Source organism: Maniola hyperantus, chromosome 22, assembly GCF_902806685.2.
Source record: "Maniola hyperantus chromosome 22, iAphHyp1.2, whole genome shotgun sequence".
Lineage (NCBI taxonomy): Eukaryota > Metazoa > Arthropoda > Insecta > Lepidoptera > Nymphalidae > Maniola > Maniola hyperantus.
The window spans coordinates 7,790,837-7,807,794 of NC_048557.2; the positions used below are offsets into that span (position 1 = coordinate 7,790,837).

General features: G+C 36.8%; 2 protein-coding genes across 2 annotated transcripts; both read left to right on the forward strand.

The window, feature by feature from the left end:
• Nucleotides 1-2,602: 2,602 nt before the first annotated feature.
• LOC117992725 (putative uncharacterized protein DDB_G0286901) lies at nucleotides 2,603-9,484 on the forward strand. The gene is made up of 8 exons (XM_069505991.1): nucleotides 2,603-4,529; nucleotides 4,636-4,686; nucleotides 4,995-5,165; nucleotides 5,644-5,781; nucleotides 6,762-6,972; nucleotides 7,864-8,003; nucleotides 9,047-9,175; nucleotides 9,342-9,484. Exons 1-8 carry the CDS (start codon nucleotides 2,603-2,605, stop codon nucleotides 9,482-9,484), a joined length of 2,910 nt encoding a protein of 969 aa, XP_069362092.1.
• A 1,395-nt stretch (nucleotides 9,485-10,879) lies between these two features.
• LOC117992726 (fibrohexamerin-like) lies at nucleotides 10,880-16,701 on the forward strand. Its single transcript, XM_069505992.1, has 5 exons — nucleotides 10,880-10,898; nucleotides 13,634-13,856; nucleotides 14,840-14,982; nucleotides 15,836-15,964; nucleotides 16,559-16,701. Exons 1-5 carry the CDS (start codon nucleotides 10,880-10,882, stop codon nucleotides 16,699-16,701), a joined length of 657 nt encoding a protein of 218 aa, XP_069362093.1.
• Nucleotides 16,702-16,958: the final 257 nt, after the last annotated feature.

Below are 16,958 nucleotides of genomic sequence, written 5' to 3' on the forward strand. Positions count from 1 at the left end.
TAAAAGTATATTAATTCAGTATTTAACAGATTAAATTTAAATTACACTTATTATAACAATTAATGGCGTTGATAGCCTAGTGGTTAGGACTTCGGGATTCGCAGTTCCGTGGTTCGATTTCTGACTTTTTGAAGTTAGCTGTGATTTAAGTATCGACTATCACTTGTTTTAATGGTGTAGGAAAACATCGAGAAGAATCCTGCATGCCTGAGAATTCTCCACAATGTTTTCAAAACTCTGCCATATAGTTTGGCCAGCGTGATGAATTACTTAAATCCTTCTCATTTATTTATTTACTTAAAACGCACATAACTCCGAAAATTGGTGCGTGCCCGGGATCGAACCCACGACCTCCAGTTAGGAGGCAGACGTCTTAACCCCTAGGCTACCACACTATTAGTAATGCGAAATTCTAAATCCTTCTTATTTTAATTCTGAGTGGAGACCTGAGGACTTATTATTTGTTCTTTATCATCATCATCATCAACCGATAGACGTCCACTGCTGGACATAGGTTTCTTGTAGGGACTTCCACAATCCAGCGGCTCCCTGCGACTCGTCTGATGTCGTCCGTCCATCTAGTGGGGGCTCTTCTAACACTGCGTCTTCCGGTGCGAGGTCGCCATTCCAGCACCTTGGGACCCCAACGTCTATCGGTATTACGAACTATGTGCCCTGCCCATTGCCACTTCAGCTTCGCAACCCGTTGAGCTATGTCCAAATCCAATGTCGTGCCGAATCTTCTTGATCTTCCGAAGATGTCTTCTTGTTAAAAATCCCTCAGTGCTTGAAGACCAAAGTCTTATTTATCATGAACAAAGAAAAATATATCAAACTTAAAATTTGAATGATCCTTAACCGCCGGTGCTACCAATTTAGCACAATGATTATTGATTACAATGTCTGTAATTTGATCACGCTATCATTAAATCTATAAAAACGTATGAAGAGCGATTAAGATGAATTGTTGCAATATGATTTTGAAAACCTTAGTGTGTTTTGGTCTTTTTAGCGTTGGCTGTCTAGCCACAGACGAGATAGTTGACAAAGATGTTTCCACAGGTAAATATATTATTTTTTCATCCCCTTAAAATTATCACTTATTATTATAAATAATCTAGCTTTATACTGGTGAATAAATTTTCAAAATTGGTCCATTAGTTCCAGAGACTATCCCCTACAAACAAAGTTACAAACTTTACCTCTTTGTAATATTAGTGTGCTGTGATAGCCTAGTGGTTAGGACGTCCGCCTTCTAATCGGAGGTCGGGGGTTCGATCCCGGGCTACCTCTAACTTTTCGAAATTATGTGCGTTTTAAGTAATCACATATCACTTGCTTTAACGGTGACGGAAAACATCGTGGGGAAACCTGCATGCCTGAGCGTTCTCCATAATGTTCTCAAAGGTGTGTGAAGTCTATACCAATCCGCACATGGCCAGCGTGGTAGATATGGCCAAACCCGTCTCAGTCTGAGACGAGACCCGTGCTCTGTAGTGAGCTGGCGATGGGTTGATCATGATGATGATGAATATTAGTATAGACAAATGAAAGAATAATTATTATACTAACGCTACTATATAGGTAAATTTATTTGATGTCCAGTTGTAGATAACGCTGACGCTGAATCACAGATATACTCAGGAGATAATGGCTATCCTGGATCACAGAGAGGCAAATATAATGGCAATTATAATGGTGGTCAAACTTGTAAGTTTAATTTACACTTAAAATTATAAAATAACAGAATATTTGGATTTTTAATTTGATTTACAATATCACAATTTGTAAATTAAAATCATTAACAATAGTTTAGTTTTATTATTTAACTGCATTCCAAGAACTATTAACTTGCATGTTAGTTGACGCGACCTGGAAAATTTCAACGCACCTGAAGAAGTTTTCCTTTCAATAATAATAATGTATCGTTTAAAGCTACACAAGGATTACTATAAACTGTATTCATATAAAATAACTCTGGATCTAGTTGTGCGGTTTTATTACTGTGAATCAATATACCGATAATTTTTAGTCATTTACAAAAGCAAACCACTTATAATATATTCGATGTCTCCTAAGTACCTATACATTAGTAATATAAAAGATTAAATAAAAATTTATTACATTTTTAAAAAATGTTAAAATACATCAAATTGACGAATGAGCTAGCGCCTGCGTTTCCTTTGAACCTTTCATTCACTGTAGAAAAAATTCGAGTAATTTTTTTTTGTAATTTTCTTTTTGATTTTTGCTCTCTCTTTTTAGTAGTAAATGGCTATGGGGTACAATAATTAGTTTGTTTTTGTAAGACGGCTACAAAGTCACCGTGTATATAATATTATTATGCCTGAAGCTCATTTCACACTACGGGATACAAATTTTATTATCCGGCCAATATTGTTGTTCCCAACATTCGTACAAATTTTTAGCTCTATGCGAATTATTGTAACCTTGAATGTCAATTTTGACTGTACTATAATATATATTATATCCCGTAGTGTGAAACGAGCTTTATTCATAATTTAATAAGTACCTATTATTTGCAATTGTGATTTTATTCGTAGACATCCCGTGGGAACAAATATCACATCTCGTAGCCTCTATGGCACAAAATAGTAATTCAGGTAACGATGGATCACTGAATGGTAATAATGCCAACACTGGATCACAGGTTGGAAATAATTTCAACACAGGATCACAAAATGGAAATAATGGCAACTTTGGATCACAGAGCGGCAACAGTGGATCACAAAGTGGCAATAATGCCAATACTGGATCACAGCTTGGAAATAATGTTAATACAGGGTCACAGAATGGAAATAATGGCAATTTTGTGTCACAGAATGGTAACAGTGGATCACAAAGTGGTAACAATGCCAACACTGGATCACAGGTTGGAAATAATGTAAATACAGGATCACAGAATGGAAATAAGGGCAACTTTGGGTCACAGAACGGTAACAGTGGATCACAAAGTGGTAACAATGCCAACACTGGATCACAGGTTGGAAATAATGTCAATACAGGCTCACAGGATGGAAATAATGGCAACTTTGGATCACAGGCTGGCAACAGCGGATCACAAAGTGGTAATAATGCAAACAGTGGATCACAAGGTGGAATTAATATTAATACAGGATCGCAAGATGGAAGTAATGGCAACTTTGGATCGCAGAGTGGTAACAGTGGATCACAAAGTGGTAATAATGCCAATACTGGATTACAGAATTTAATTAATGTCAATACAGGATCACAGAATGGAAATAATGGCAACTTTGGATCACAGAATGGCAACAGTGGATCTGAAAATGGTAATAATGGTAACACTGGATCACAGAATGGAAATAATGTAAATACAGGATCACAGAATGGAAATAATGGCAACTTTGGATCACAGGCTGGTAACAGCGGATCACAAAGTGGTAACAATGCCAACACTGGATCACAGGTTGGAAATAATGTAAATACGGGATCACAGAATGAAAATAATGGCAACTTTGGGTCACAGAACGGTAACAGTGGCTCACAAAGTGGTAACAATGCCAACACTGGATCACAGGTTGGAAATAATGTAAATACAGGATCACAGAACGGTAACAGTGGATCACAAAGTGGCAATAACGCCAATACTGGATCACAGCTTGGAAATAATGTTAATACAGGGTCACAGAATGGAAACAATGGCAATTTTGTGTCACAGAATGGTAACGCTGGATCACAAAGTGGTAACAATGCTAACACTGGATCACAAGTCGGCAATAATGTCAATACCGGATCACAGAATGGCAACAGTGGATCTGAAAATGGTAATAATGCCAACACTGGATTACAGCTTGGAAATAATGTTAATACAGGGTCACAGAATGGAAACAATGGCAATTTTGTGTCACAGAATGGCAACAGTGGATCACAAAGTGGTAACAATGCCAACACTGGATCACAGGTTGGAAATAATGTAAATACAGGATCACAGAACGGTAACAGTGGATCACAAAGTGGCAATAACGCCAATACTGGATCACAGCTTGGAAATAATGTTAATACAGGGTCACAGAATGGAAACAATGGCAATTTTGTGTCACAGAATGGTAACGCTGGATCACAAAGTGGTAACAATGCTAACACTGGATCACAAGTCAGCAATAATGTCAATACCGGATCACAGAATGGCAACAGTGGATCTGAAAATGGTAATAATGCCAACACTGGATTACAGCTTGGAAATAATGTTAATACAGGGTCACAGAATGGAAATAATGGCAACTTTGTGTCACAGAATGGTAACAGTGGGCCTCAAAGTGGTAATAATGCAAACACTGGATCACAGCTTGGAAATAATGTTAATCCAGGGTCACAGAATGGAAATAATGGCAATTTTGTGTCACAAAATGGTAACAGTGGATCACAGAGTGGTAATAGTGCCAACACTGCATCACAGGTTGGAAATGATTTTAATGCAGGCTCACAGAATGGAAATAATGGCAACTTTGGATCACAGAGTGGAAATAATGGCAATAATGGCCCAATAAGTAAGTACGCTATGGGATTTGAAAGTTCGATGGATGCGAACTTAAATATTTTATCATAATTTTATTTTTTAATCATAATTATTAATCCTTAAAAAAAATATTACAGACTTCTGGGGTCCAATGGGCAATTGGGCTAACATGCCTTATGGTCCAAACCGTAAGTATTTATTTACCAACTCAATACAAATAAATGACATAAACAAAGCAGTCATGAAAAAGAAAAATTTGTTCACTAATTATTTGATTCGATTATTTTTATATTCGCTTTAACTACAACCTGCAAAAGGAAGGTTGACTGACAAGTCTGTGCGTGACAGCACATACACTCTATCAGCTCTTACTTTGTTCTGCTGAATATCATTAAATTGCCCACTAAACAGGTCCAAAATCAGAGATCTTTTTAACGTAACATCAACCAATATCTAGAGCATAGTATGATTACCAATAAAGTCGATTTTTTCACAGAACCTTACTTTCCAAACAGTGGCAACTTTGGATGGCAGAATGGCAACAGTGGATCACAAAGCGGTAGTAATGCCAACACTGGATCACAAGTTGGAAATAATGTCAATACAGGATCACAGAATGGCAATTTTGGATCACAGGGTGAAAATAATGGCAACAATGGCCAATTGAGTAAGTACAAAGGATTTGGAAGTTTGATGGATGCCAACTTAAAACATTTGATCACAAACGTTTTTTATTACAGATAATAACTTCTGGAGTAATTGGGCTAACATGCCTAATGGTATAGGTCAAAATCGTAAGTATATATTTACCCACTGAGTACAAATAAAATTTATAAACAAAACGGTTATGAAAATGAAAAATTTGTTTGATAAATTCGCCTCGACTGTTTCTATGTTCGCTTCATCTATAGCCCACCAAACGATACGTTAAATAACAAGCGCCTATGCGTAACGGTATAGGCACTCTCTCACCTCTACTTCGTTCTACCAAGTAGATCGATAAATCACCCACTGCGCAGGTCCAAGATCAGAGACCTTTTCACGTAATACCAACTAATATCTATGAATATAGTACGATTGAAAATGAAATGAAATTTTCCACAGAACTATTCTTTCCAAACAATGGCTTTATGTATTTTTGGCAGAAATTGGATGGCAGAATGGAAACTTTGGATGGCAGAATGGCAACTTTGGATGGCAGAGTGGCAACAGTGGATCACAGGGTGGAAATAATGGAAACTTTGGATCACAGGGTGGAAATAATGGCAATAATGGTCAAATAAGTAAGTACCTACGATTTTATAACATCAGGCTCGGGAATTTTATGGAATATCTAATTAAACGCATTTCATCGTAATCTATTTTTGGGTTTCCGTACCAAAATGGTAAAAAGAAACCCAATATGAGACGACAAAGTCTGTCCGTCTGTCACGTACCTACCTATTTCAGTAACTATAAATGCGATTTAATTGGACTAGATTTATATATTATTGCCCAGTGGCAAAGGAATTTACACACTGTCGTCTCTCTTACGGAAGAAAGCCTCTGACACTCAATTTTAGAACTCAAAGTCAAGTTCAAGTCAAGTTCACAATAATTAATAAAATAAAAATACAAATAAAAATAAATAAAGAGAATAATCAATTAATAGGTATTATTTGAGGAATATAAGAATATTGCTTAAATAATTATTTAAGGAGTTTTTGTACTGTGCAACACTTTCTTGGTTGAATAAATAAATTTAATTTAAATTTAATTTCAATGATATATTATGTCCAAGATGTCCACTGATTAGCCTTAGATTGGATCAGAGATAGGGTTAGTGTGTAAGGAATATCAGAGTTCGATGTGAGTTTTTTATATCCGTACTAGCTTATGCTCTCAACTTCGTCCACGTGGACTACACAAATTTCATAACCCATTTCACCCCCTGAATTTTCAAAAAGCCTTTCTTAGCGGAAGCCTACGTCATAACAGAAGAAAGAAAGAAAGAAAGAAGAAAGAAAAGACGTTTATTTATGCAATTGTGCCACACATTACAACTTAAAGCTAAGAGCTGGTTCCAGCTCAGCATTATGCTGTATGCCTTGTTGCTATCTGCATCCCAAATTTCAGCCCGATCCATCCAGTAGTTTGAGCTGTGCGTTGATAGATCAGTCAGTCACCTTTTTCTTTTATATATTTAGATTTTCACGGACTCGGATCGGATGAGTGCGTAACCGTTCTGTGCCTAAGATTACAATTCAAATAAATCTTTCCACAGCTGACGAATACAGACCTTGCCACATTTCCATGGATGAGTGTATAAAACAGTATTTCGACCAAAACTCTTATTGCAAGAAATCTTACGAACGTATACCAGAGCCCTTGATCAGACCCGTATCTACGACATTCCTTGCAGATGTTAACTTGACCTTGAGTGCTACTGATGTTATATACTCAGGTCTTAATAATGGAAATATTGAAGAGTTCTAGTAAGTACTAGCTGATGCCCGCGACACCCGCGTGGACCACAAAAATTTCAAACCCCTATTGAACCTTAAACCCAGTTTCACTAGCCTTTAAATCCTCTTCAACCTAGTTGCCTGGTAGAGATCGCTTCACAGCGATAAGGCCGATAATTGTACGTTCTTCTTTTACATGTTTCTTTTTTGTGTCTTTTCTTTTTGTGTACAATAAAGAATATTTAAAAAAAAAAACCCTTAGGGGCTCAATATAGAAAAATTTTACGTCATAATAGTTTCTGCATGCCAAATTTCAAGCCGATCCGCTGGTCGATTGCATCAATAATTTTTACAATCACAATAGTTGGGGTTGGCTGAATTTATGGTATCCTTGTCGCAACGATGCATTGTAGCCAATAGTAAGCGAGCATCAGTCAATCAGAGGGGATTGTGATCATGACATTGTAGGTAGCTGTTATTTACCGCATTACTCGACCGTCCATTTTATTTGCAACTAAATGATACCCGCGACTTCGTCAGTGTGGATTTAGGTTTTTCAAAATCCTGTGAGAACTCTTCAATTTTCCGGGATAAAAAGTATGTCCTTCCCCGGGATGCAAACTATATCTGCACCAAATTTCGCCAAAATCAGCCGGTTGAGCCGTGAAAAACTATCAGACAGACAGACACACTTTCGCATTTATAATATTTGCAATATATCGTAAACTTTAACAAAATTATAGGATTATTTTTTATTCGTGTTTTTTGTGGTATCATATCAGTAATCATCAGTACTATCACCTGTCTTCGTGTTTGCCAGCGTTTTGGTTACACCCTGTATAAAAAACCAGTGGTAGACTCTAGACATGTATGACAAGTTTCACATAGCCGTTCTAAGTTTAATTCTTATTTTATTTGCAGCGTTAACAAGGAGACTGATAGACTGGTAATCTCCATTCGGTTCAGGAACGTGACGTATTACTCCAAAGATGCCTTCTACAGGTTCCACCGTCGTGCCAGGGAGCCTGTGGTTAATGTGGATTACCTATTCGCTTACTTTAGTAATTCAATTTCTAATACTGTATTTTAAGGATACTAATACAATGCTGCAGAATTCCGCTTTTAGGAACGCTCGCGAATTTGTTCGGAGCCCTTTTCCGCAAGGAAAGGGTGCTTCTTTGGTGGTTTGATAGATTCAGCCGCGAAAATTCAAATTTTAGTTAGTGTTTCAAAAATAGTAGACTAATCATACATCGAAGGCTTATGGTAATGAGTTTTGCGGGCATAAAATTTATGCATCTACACTACATGTTTTTCCATAAAAACTTTGGTCAAAAATACTCATTTACTTCATGTTTGTGCAAATCTGGGAAAATTCTGAAAATTATCTTTCAGGAACAATATGAAGTAGGTAAATGAGTATTTTTGACCAAAGTTTTAATGGAAAAACATGTAGATATACATAAGTGTTATGCCCGCAAAACTCATTACCATAAGCTTTCGATTTTCTAGTCGACTATTTTCGAAAAACTAACTGAAATTTGAATTTTCGCGGCCGCCTTCACATTTTTAATGCGTCAGATTGTAGCGAAATCCCATACACGTTTTTCTAAGTTCTCGCGGAATCCGGTGTTTGACAACTAGTCAAATCAGTATCTTTTATCAAATAGGGATGTTGACTATATCAAAAATAAATTATTTCTCAGTAATGATTAAATAGAGGGTTTTCCAAAGTAGGTAAAATCCACGTCCTTTGTTAGTTTTATGTGGGATAATCATTTTGAATTATCGATTAAACTAAAGAAGTACGTCAAATAATTGTGACGTCACACCAATATTTCATAGAAACTCCCATACTATACTGCGTTCATCGTAACTTGACGTGTGAGTAATGTGTTGGCACCATTGCTTTGTTTCTTTATTCCTTAGAACTTAGGGTTTATTGTTGTGTGATTTGCAATGGCGCCAACATAATATTATATTGTCAAGTTACGATCAACGAACTATAATATAAGCGCGTTTTGACGTTTGATAAAAAGTTACTGATTTGACTCGTTGTCAATTAATACCAGATTGATGATTAAATTGTGTAATGATTTCACAGACTCGGTGACTACAACTACGATAATTCCGGTGATTGATGACTTGCAGTTGGATAGAAGTGAGACATATGCGTTCGTGGACGACGAAAACCCTAGATTTAACTTCGGACCCAAGGCATTCGTCAGTTCAGGTAGATAAAGCAAAAGCTTACATATTTGGTCCTTTGGAGAGATTTAAACCCGTAAGAAGGTCATTGTACTAATCATTGTGAACAAGTAGCTGATGTTTTAGCGTTTAAACTATCGTGAGTGATTTCCATTATACATGTAGGGTTTAAATTAACCTATTTTTTTCAGATCCAGGTGTGCGAGAGACATTACCAGCGCTGCAGGCCAACAGGCGCGTAATTGTTCAAGAGTTCTTCTTGACCGAAGCAGCATTCTTCGCGGCAACCTTTATACAATATAACATTTGTGATTTTGGACTCAAATTACTTTAAACGTTTGATTTATTAAACGATTATAAGGTTTAATAAAATAAATGAAGCATGTATGTATGTATTCTGTGTGGTTTTTTTATTTGATGAAAAGTTAGCCCTTGACTGCGGTATGTGATTTCATCGACATCATCGTTAAAAGTTCGCTAGAAATCCAGCGGCTCCCTACGACTTGTTTGATATGGTCTGTCCACCCTATCGGACTTCCGATGCTGCGGTTTTGGACTTTTGGTGCGAGGGTGCCATTCTAGCACCTCGGGACCCCAATGTCTATTGAATCGAATTATGCGCGATTGCCACTTCAGCCTCGCAACCCGTCGAGCTATGTCGGTTACCTCTAATCACAGATATGTCCAGATTTGCAACTAGCGTGGCCCCCTCAGCCCCTCTCGCTCAAGCAGATTTTCTTACTTGTGAAATGTCATTCCTTCTACACTTCACGTTGTTTGTCAAATACTCACGTACAAACATACGTAGTAGTACTTCCAACTTCTTTGCGTACAAATACATTTTGACAAACAAAAAAAGTGGCCACGGTGATAAGGACAAAACATAATCATTTTGTCACGTTCTAACATGAGCTTAAATGCATTTAGCTATCTCGCTCTAACAGTAAGTGTCACAATAGGGCTACTTATAACAGTCCTTATTCTGAGCCTCTGGTTAACCTAAGGAAGAAAAACTCCAAGCATAGCTCTCTCCATCACCCGCTATCTGATGTGATGACAATTATAGCATTAAAAAATAAAACTGGCTCTGTTTCGATAATAATGCTTCCTCCGAATAAAATTTTCAAAATACAAGCTGTATTTTATATACGGAATCGTCGACTTATAGTTTTATTATACGACAAGGCAAGTATAATACTGTGTATAACGCGTAAAAATTAACTCCTCACTAGCCATTTTAACTTTGTCAAATTTTATGTCAAAAGTACGATCTTCGTCCTTATTTCGAAGGTGAACCGTACCTTTGATATGACAGTTGACCCATATAGTTAAAAAATGGCGCGTGAGGAGTCATTTTGCATGGACTATTTGTGTTGATTAAATGAATTACACTTTGTGATGGGTATATTAAAAAATCTTGACTTTAATGGAGTGTTTTATAACATTTAACTTATTTATTGTTAGAAATATGAAAAACTATACTACACTACTAAAATTACACTAGTAGGTATTTAAACTACGATGTGTAGCGGTCATCGATATAAATGACAAAGATATGCCCAAGCATATCATATCATATATATTTTCACGGTTTTGGAACCAAATAAATCAGCACCACCTCTTAGATACTAATAAAGGACCCGTTTGAAATCCAGACGTCATTGTGGTTGCATTGGTGCTAAACAAACATTTTAGGACCAATGAGTCGGTGCCATTTTGCTTGTTCATAATGGCCCTGTCCTTACGACGTAATATATAAGTCAATGGTAGCGGTATAAGTACCTACATCATATTATTACATCTACTATACATCTGGTGGTCAGAAAACGACATGGACGATATGCGCTAACGTCCATTTCGTCGTTTTTCGTCGTCTTCAAAACACGTGAACAAACAGAATTTGTTTTTCCTAGTTTGCAGTGGCAGTTGAAGTCCGTTTTTCGAAATGACTGTTCTTTTTTAGGGTTCCGTACCTCAAAAGGAAAAACGGAACACTTATAGGATCACTTTGTTGTCTGTCTGTCTGTCTGTCAAGAAACCTACAGGGTACTTCCCGTTGACCTAGAATCATGAAATTTGGCAGGTAGGTATATCTTATAGCTGACATTTGGGGAAAAATCTGAAAACCGTGAATTTAGAGTTAGATCACACAAAAAAAAATTGTGATCATGAACTAATAATTAGTATTTTCAACTTTCGAAGTGAGTGACTATATCAAGTGGGGTATCATATAAAAGGTCTTCGCCTGTACATTCTAAAACAGATTTTTATTGATTTTTATGCATCATAGTTTTTGAATTATCCTGCAAAATGTCGAAAAAATACGACTGTAGTACGGAACCCTCGTTGCGCGAGCCTGACTCGCACTTGGCCGGTTTTTTAGTTAGGAAAAACATAGCTGCCATTTTCTGTTATTTTTTCAGGATTCACAGGCCGTTCACTATAATTTGTTCCCTGCGGTTATGTGGGCTTGGCACCTTTGTTTTTTGGTTCATTCCTTAAAACTTAGGGTTAATGTTTGATTTGGAATCGTGCCAACATGTCGTCAGGGGACATAATATAGTGAACGGTGTGTCAACTGAGTTGCCGGACTAGTCGACAATTGCCGCGAGTCTGACTCGCACTTGGCCGATTTTTGCTCACCGATTTTTTTCGAGATTTCTGGACTGATTTGCAATTTTTCTTTAATCAACAGAGGAAGTTTCCATAGTGATCCCATAAATATTTCTGGATCCAACTCCTTAATCCTGATGCTGCATGGTTACTGCACGCCTAAGTTATCAAGATTCAGGAAGTGTTCATAGTGAATTAATGTCGTAGGTACCAAGCATCAACTTCATGCTTGGACTCTTAAGTCCCAACTCTTCTACTCTGATGATGCAGGATACAGAACTCCTAAACTATAGTGATTCAGGGACTGCCGATGGTGCAGTATTATTTTAGGTACCAAGCATAGATTACATCATTGAACTTTGGATTCCAACTCTTCAATCCTGATGCTGCAAGGTACTGAACTCCTAAGTCAGATAAGCAAATTTTTTTTTTAATTTCTAATTAAAGGTAGCTTTTGCTGCATCGGAAATCAAAATATCAGCAATAATCAAATATTTAAGAATAACACTCAACGACCTTTAAAGAATTTGATAATTGAACGAAGATTTAGGCCAATTTTATCATGTTATATAGTAATTTTATATATATTTTAATTTCGTAATTATATTTTAATTTAATAACATTAAGTATTACTATTCTAACATTGATCACGCTATCATTAAATCTATAATATAAAACGGTATGAAGCGTAATTAAGATGAATTATTACAAAATGACTTTTAAAACATTAGTGTGTTTGAGTTTTTTCATTGTTGGCTGCCTAGCCGTGAACGACTCGGCCTATAAAGGTATTTCTAAGGGTAAATATATTTTTAAAAGTTTTTTACTACGTCGTGATCATGGTCAACCCATCGCCGGCTCACTACAGAGCACGGGTCTCAGAGTGAGAAGGGTTGTCCATAGTCGGTAGACTAAAATCCATTGGCAAACTTCACACACCTTTGAGAACATTATGGAAAACTTTCAGGCACGCAGGTTTCTTCACTATGTTTTCCTTCAAGCAAGCCACCGTTCAAGCAAGCTTCACGATGTTTTCCTTCAAGCAAGCAACCGTTCAAGCAAGTGATATCTTAATATATAAGATAAAAAAATATTACGTATTTTATTACGTAGTTTTGGTCAAATTAATTTCAAAATTTGTTCTACAATAAATTGGAAAATTTAATTTGTTTTTGTCAAAGAACTTGAATCTCAAATGGAAGATGTCCAGCATTAATTTGTGGTTGAGTTTATGTTTTCTTGGTTTTCTTTCTTTCTTACCTTTGTGTTCTTTCATAAGCTATTAGTTCTAAGTTCTTACGCACGACTTACTATTGTCGAGATTACGAGATTTGTCTAAATTTGCATGCTGTAGCCGCCTATAATTTGAATTACATAATAACTAGGCACTTGAGATTTGAATAATGTAATTTTTTTTTGTATGATTCTGTTGGTGGTTCAATAAAAATAAATCTTAAATATATAAAAGGAAAAGGTGACTGACTGACTGACTGATTGATCTATCAACGCACAGCTAAAACTACTGGACGGATCGGGCTGAAATTTTGCATGCAGATAGCTATTATGACGTAGGCATCAGCTAAGAAAGGATTTTTGAAAATTCAACCCCTAAGGGGGTGAAATAGGGGTTTGAAATTTGTGTAGTCCACGCGGACGAAGTCGCGAGCATAAGCTAGTATAAAATAAAATAATATCGGTTACTTATAATAAGAGTGTAGTTTGGGTGACAAAAGATAATGATGTTTTCTTTCGCCGTTAAAGCAAATGATATTTAAATTCTTTTAACGCACATAACTCCGAAAAGTTAGAGGTGCGTGCCCAAGATCGAACCCCCGACCTCCCAAATCAAGCTCAATTATTATTTTTTCAGACGAAAATGACCTATCATACATCGAAAGGCCATGTCGACTGTACGATATGTTCTGCATCAGGCAGTACTTTGCCAAACACTCTCGTTGTAAGGAGGCCCTCGGACCTGCACCGACACCGCTGTATAAGGCGCAGTCCACTTTCTATCTACCGAGAGTGAATCTGACTGTAACATCGAATCGGCTTCGGTTAACAGGGATCAATGGACAAGTTGTGGAGTTTTAGTAAGTACTAGCTTATGCTCGCGACTTCGTCCGCGTGGACTACACAAACTTCAAACCCCTATTTCACCCCCTAAGGGATCAAAAATCCTTTCTTAGCGGATGCTTACGTCATAATAGCTATCCGCATGCCGAATTTCAGCCCGATCCGTTCCGTTTGAGTTGTGCGTTGATAGATCAGTCAGTCAGTCAGTCACCTTTTCCTTTTATATATTTAGATAAATCTAAATATATAAAAGGAAACCTAATTAAAACCGTTGCTAAAGCAACGGTTTTAATTAGGTTCGGATAAATTTTAATTCAAGCGAACTCTCCACTAAAAATTAACAATTAGAAAATGTATAAACCGCCCTTATCCATATCCATTCCGTACTAATATTGAAAATGTGAAAGTGTGTCTGTCTGTTCATCTGTCTGTCTGTCTGTCTGCTAAGCCTTTCACGGCCCATCCGTTCAACCGATTTTGACGAAATTGAAGACAGAGATAGCTTGCATTCCGGGGAAGGACATATAGGCTACTTTTTACCCCGGAAAATCAAAGAGTTCCTACGTTATTTTGAAAAACCTAAATCCACGCGAACCAAGTCGCGGGCATCATATAGTAACTAGTTGGTCGTACTTTAGCTACATAAACAGGTCGTAAATGTAATTATAACTCTAGCGAAAACTTAGAGCTATTAGTATCTACCTAAACACAATCTAATATTTGTCATATACTTGTAGTTTTGGTAATTTAGAATTTTTTCAAACCCGCAATGTATATCGTGCAAAACTCGGGGTCAATATCCCGCCTACGATACGACATTGATTCACCAGCAGTCAGCATCAATTGCCTTGGGCCGCAGGATTCAAGCGGTGCAAGACCGTGCAACATATTCGTGTGACCATGGCATGTGGAAGTCCTTACCAAGAGACCTATGTATAGCAGTGGACGTCTTTCGGTTGATAATGATGATGATGAATGTAATTTCAAATGTTATTTTTAGTATTAACAAGAAGACTAATAAGCTGCTGCTCGCAGTCGAATTCAAGGACTTTACAGCTAGTGGTGATGAACATTATTTTAGATTCCACCGTAGAGGAAAGGAGCCTATTGTTAACATGGACCCCACCTTCAATGTTACCTATTGTGAGTAATTTTTTTCGCTCCCCAGCGAGTTCTATACAAACGTAGTTTGGTACTTATTGGAATATTAACCAATCAAGTTGAATTAATTTTTGTAGACACGTTCTAGAAACAAGTAGAGATCTTCTTAGACTTGGGCGCGTTTGAAACCCTCGTAGCTTAGTTTTAAGTACGTAATTAACTATCATCAGTATCTTACAAATTAACAATTCTGACCATCAGTAAGCTTAACATGTTACCTATTCTGAATAAATAATTTGACTTTGACTTTGACTTTGACTGACTTAGATCTTCCTGTGGTTTTCCAGATTTTGGTAAAACAAAATTGGCAAAGATTAACATACAAATGTTTGAGAAAGAAAGTAGAACTGAAACACTTAGAAACCACACATTTTTACGAAAATCTGATAAACCGCAGACACACATTTTGTTTCTATAATGTGTTAACAGAATTTCATTGATTCTTTTTTTTATTTTTATTTTTTCAACACTTACGTCTAGCTTTGTAGGCTTATTCCTAATGCGCTAGTGTAACATAATCTGTACATATCTACTTATTATTTGATCGGTTAATATTTGGATGCTAAGTTTCCACAGAATGTGTATTTCTATTGTCGCTACAACAGCATAATAAAAATTTCAAAATGACCGTCATGAAAATTTAGAAACTTCAAAGTGTTATTTCTTATACGATGATACGGGACCATTAAAATTTGTGTGTGAATCCGATACGCACTTTTTAAACTTTACAGTCTAAAATAAATATACTTTGTTGTGGCTCTTTATTATTAATCCATTATTTGTGTTTTCTGGCTGCTAGAAGCGTTTGGTAACATTAATGAAACTTTTTTTCCAGCGTCATTCGTGGTGACCATCATCATACCAAATCTAAAGGACTTACGGTTTGAGGACAGCGAGTCTTTTCTGTATACCAACGACCCTACACCCAGAATGGTGGTTGGCCCTAGGGCTTTCTCGGGCACTGGTAATGATAATGATTTTTTATTTATTTATTCCAAGGCTTACGCTTGACGACAGTAAAGCTTAATAAAAAGCAATGAGGTCTTACTTGGAGCGCGCTTGCCTAGAAGATGCCTATTCACTCTTGCCACAGCTCTGGCCTTGAAAGTATTTATATTACTCTATAGTAGGTACGTGGCAAGAAACACGGACGCCAGAAGGGCATTGCACACCTTAAGCGGTTCGTATCGGAAACGTTGAGCAAAAACCTTTCGTACGAGAAGATTGAATGTCAACCATAGAAGCAGAATGATTTCTCGCTGCTTGTAGGAGAGCATAAGTTTAGGTTATGTAAGTTCCTGATTACAAGAACTTGGAAGAAAGACGTGCGGACGCGTCATCCACCCCCCCCCCCCACCCCCCCCCCCCCCCCCCCCCTCAGCTGGGCCGCAGACTCAATTTTGAACTTTTTCCGGCTGACTTTACAATTAAGTAGGTTTAATCTACCGTTCCTACGCCCGGAAAAAACTGGCTTTGGGATTGGGATGTATATGAAAAACAAACAGTTTATCTAACTCTTCTTATACGGATTTACCTACAGATTTATATTTTTTTTCAGATCCCCAAGTGCAAGAAACTTTTGTGAAATACATCGAGAATCTTTCGGCGAATCAAAAAGAAGGTCTTTTAATTGAAGAAACATTTTACATTGGTTCATTTATTCAGTATAATATATGTGATTTTGGTATAGAGCTATTGTAAAATGTGGATGCGCCTTTCACTTATATATTCTGTATTAGGTATGTTTGTAAATAAATAAATAAAGATTCAAAGATCGCTAGGGAGTGGTTGTACCTGTCTATATTTTTGTTTAGCTTTTTATATGTTTTTTCTGTAGTAATTTTTGTGGTGCACAATAAAAGTGTATTAATTCGTATATAAATGTACTTATCTATAATTAAAAAGTTGTATTAAATTTCAATAACCAAAATACCTTCATGGCAAGAGTGAATAGGCAT

Excerpts from the sequence above, each read along its gene's own strand:
- LOC117992725 (XM_069505991.1), top strand. The coding sequence starts at position 2,603 with ATGGCACAAAATAGTAATTCAGGTAACGATGGATCACTGAATGGTAAT. Across the intron at positions 5,782-6,761 it reads TGGCAATAATGGTCAAATAA|CTGACGAATACAGACCTTGC; the intron begins GTAAGTACCTAC and ends ATCTTTCCACAG. Across the intron at positions 6,973-7,863 it reads GGAAATATTGAAGAGTTCTA|CGTTAACAAGGAGACTGATA; the intron begins GTAAGTACTAGC and ends TTTTATTTGCAG.
- LOC117992726 (XM_069505992.1), top strand. Across the intron at positions 14,983-15,835 it reads CACCTTCAATGTTACCTATT|CGTCATTCGTGGTGACCATC; the intron begins GTGAGTAATTTT and ends CTTTTTTTCCAG. Across the intron at positions 15,965-16,558 it reads TAGGGCTTTCTCGGGCACTG|ATCCCCAAGTGCAAGAAACT; the intron begins GTAATGATAATG and ends ATTTTTTTTCAG.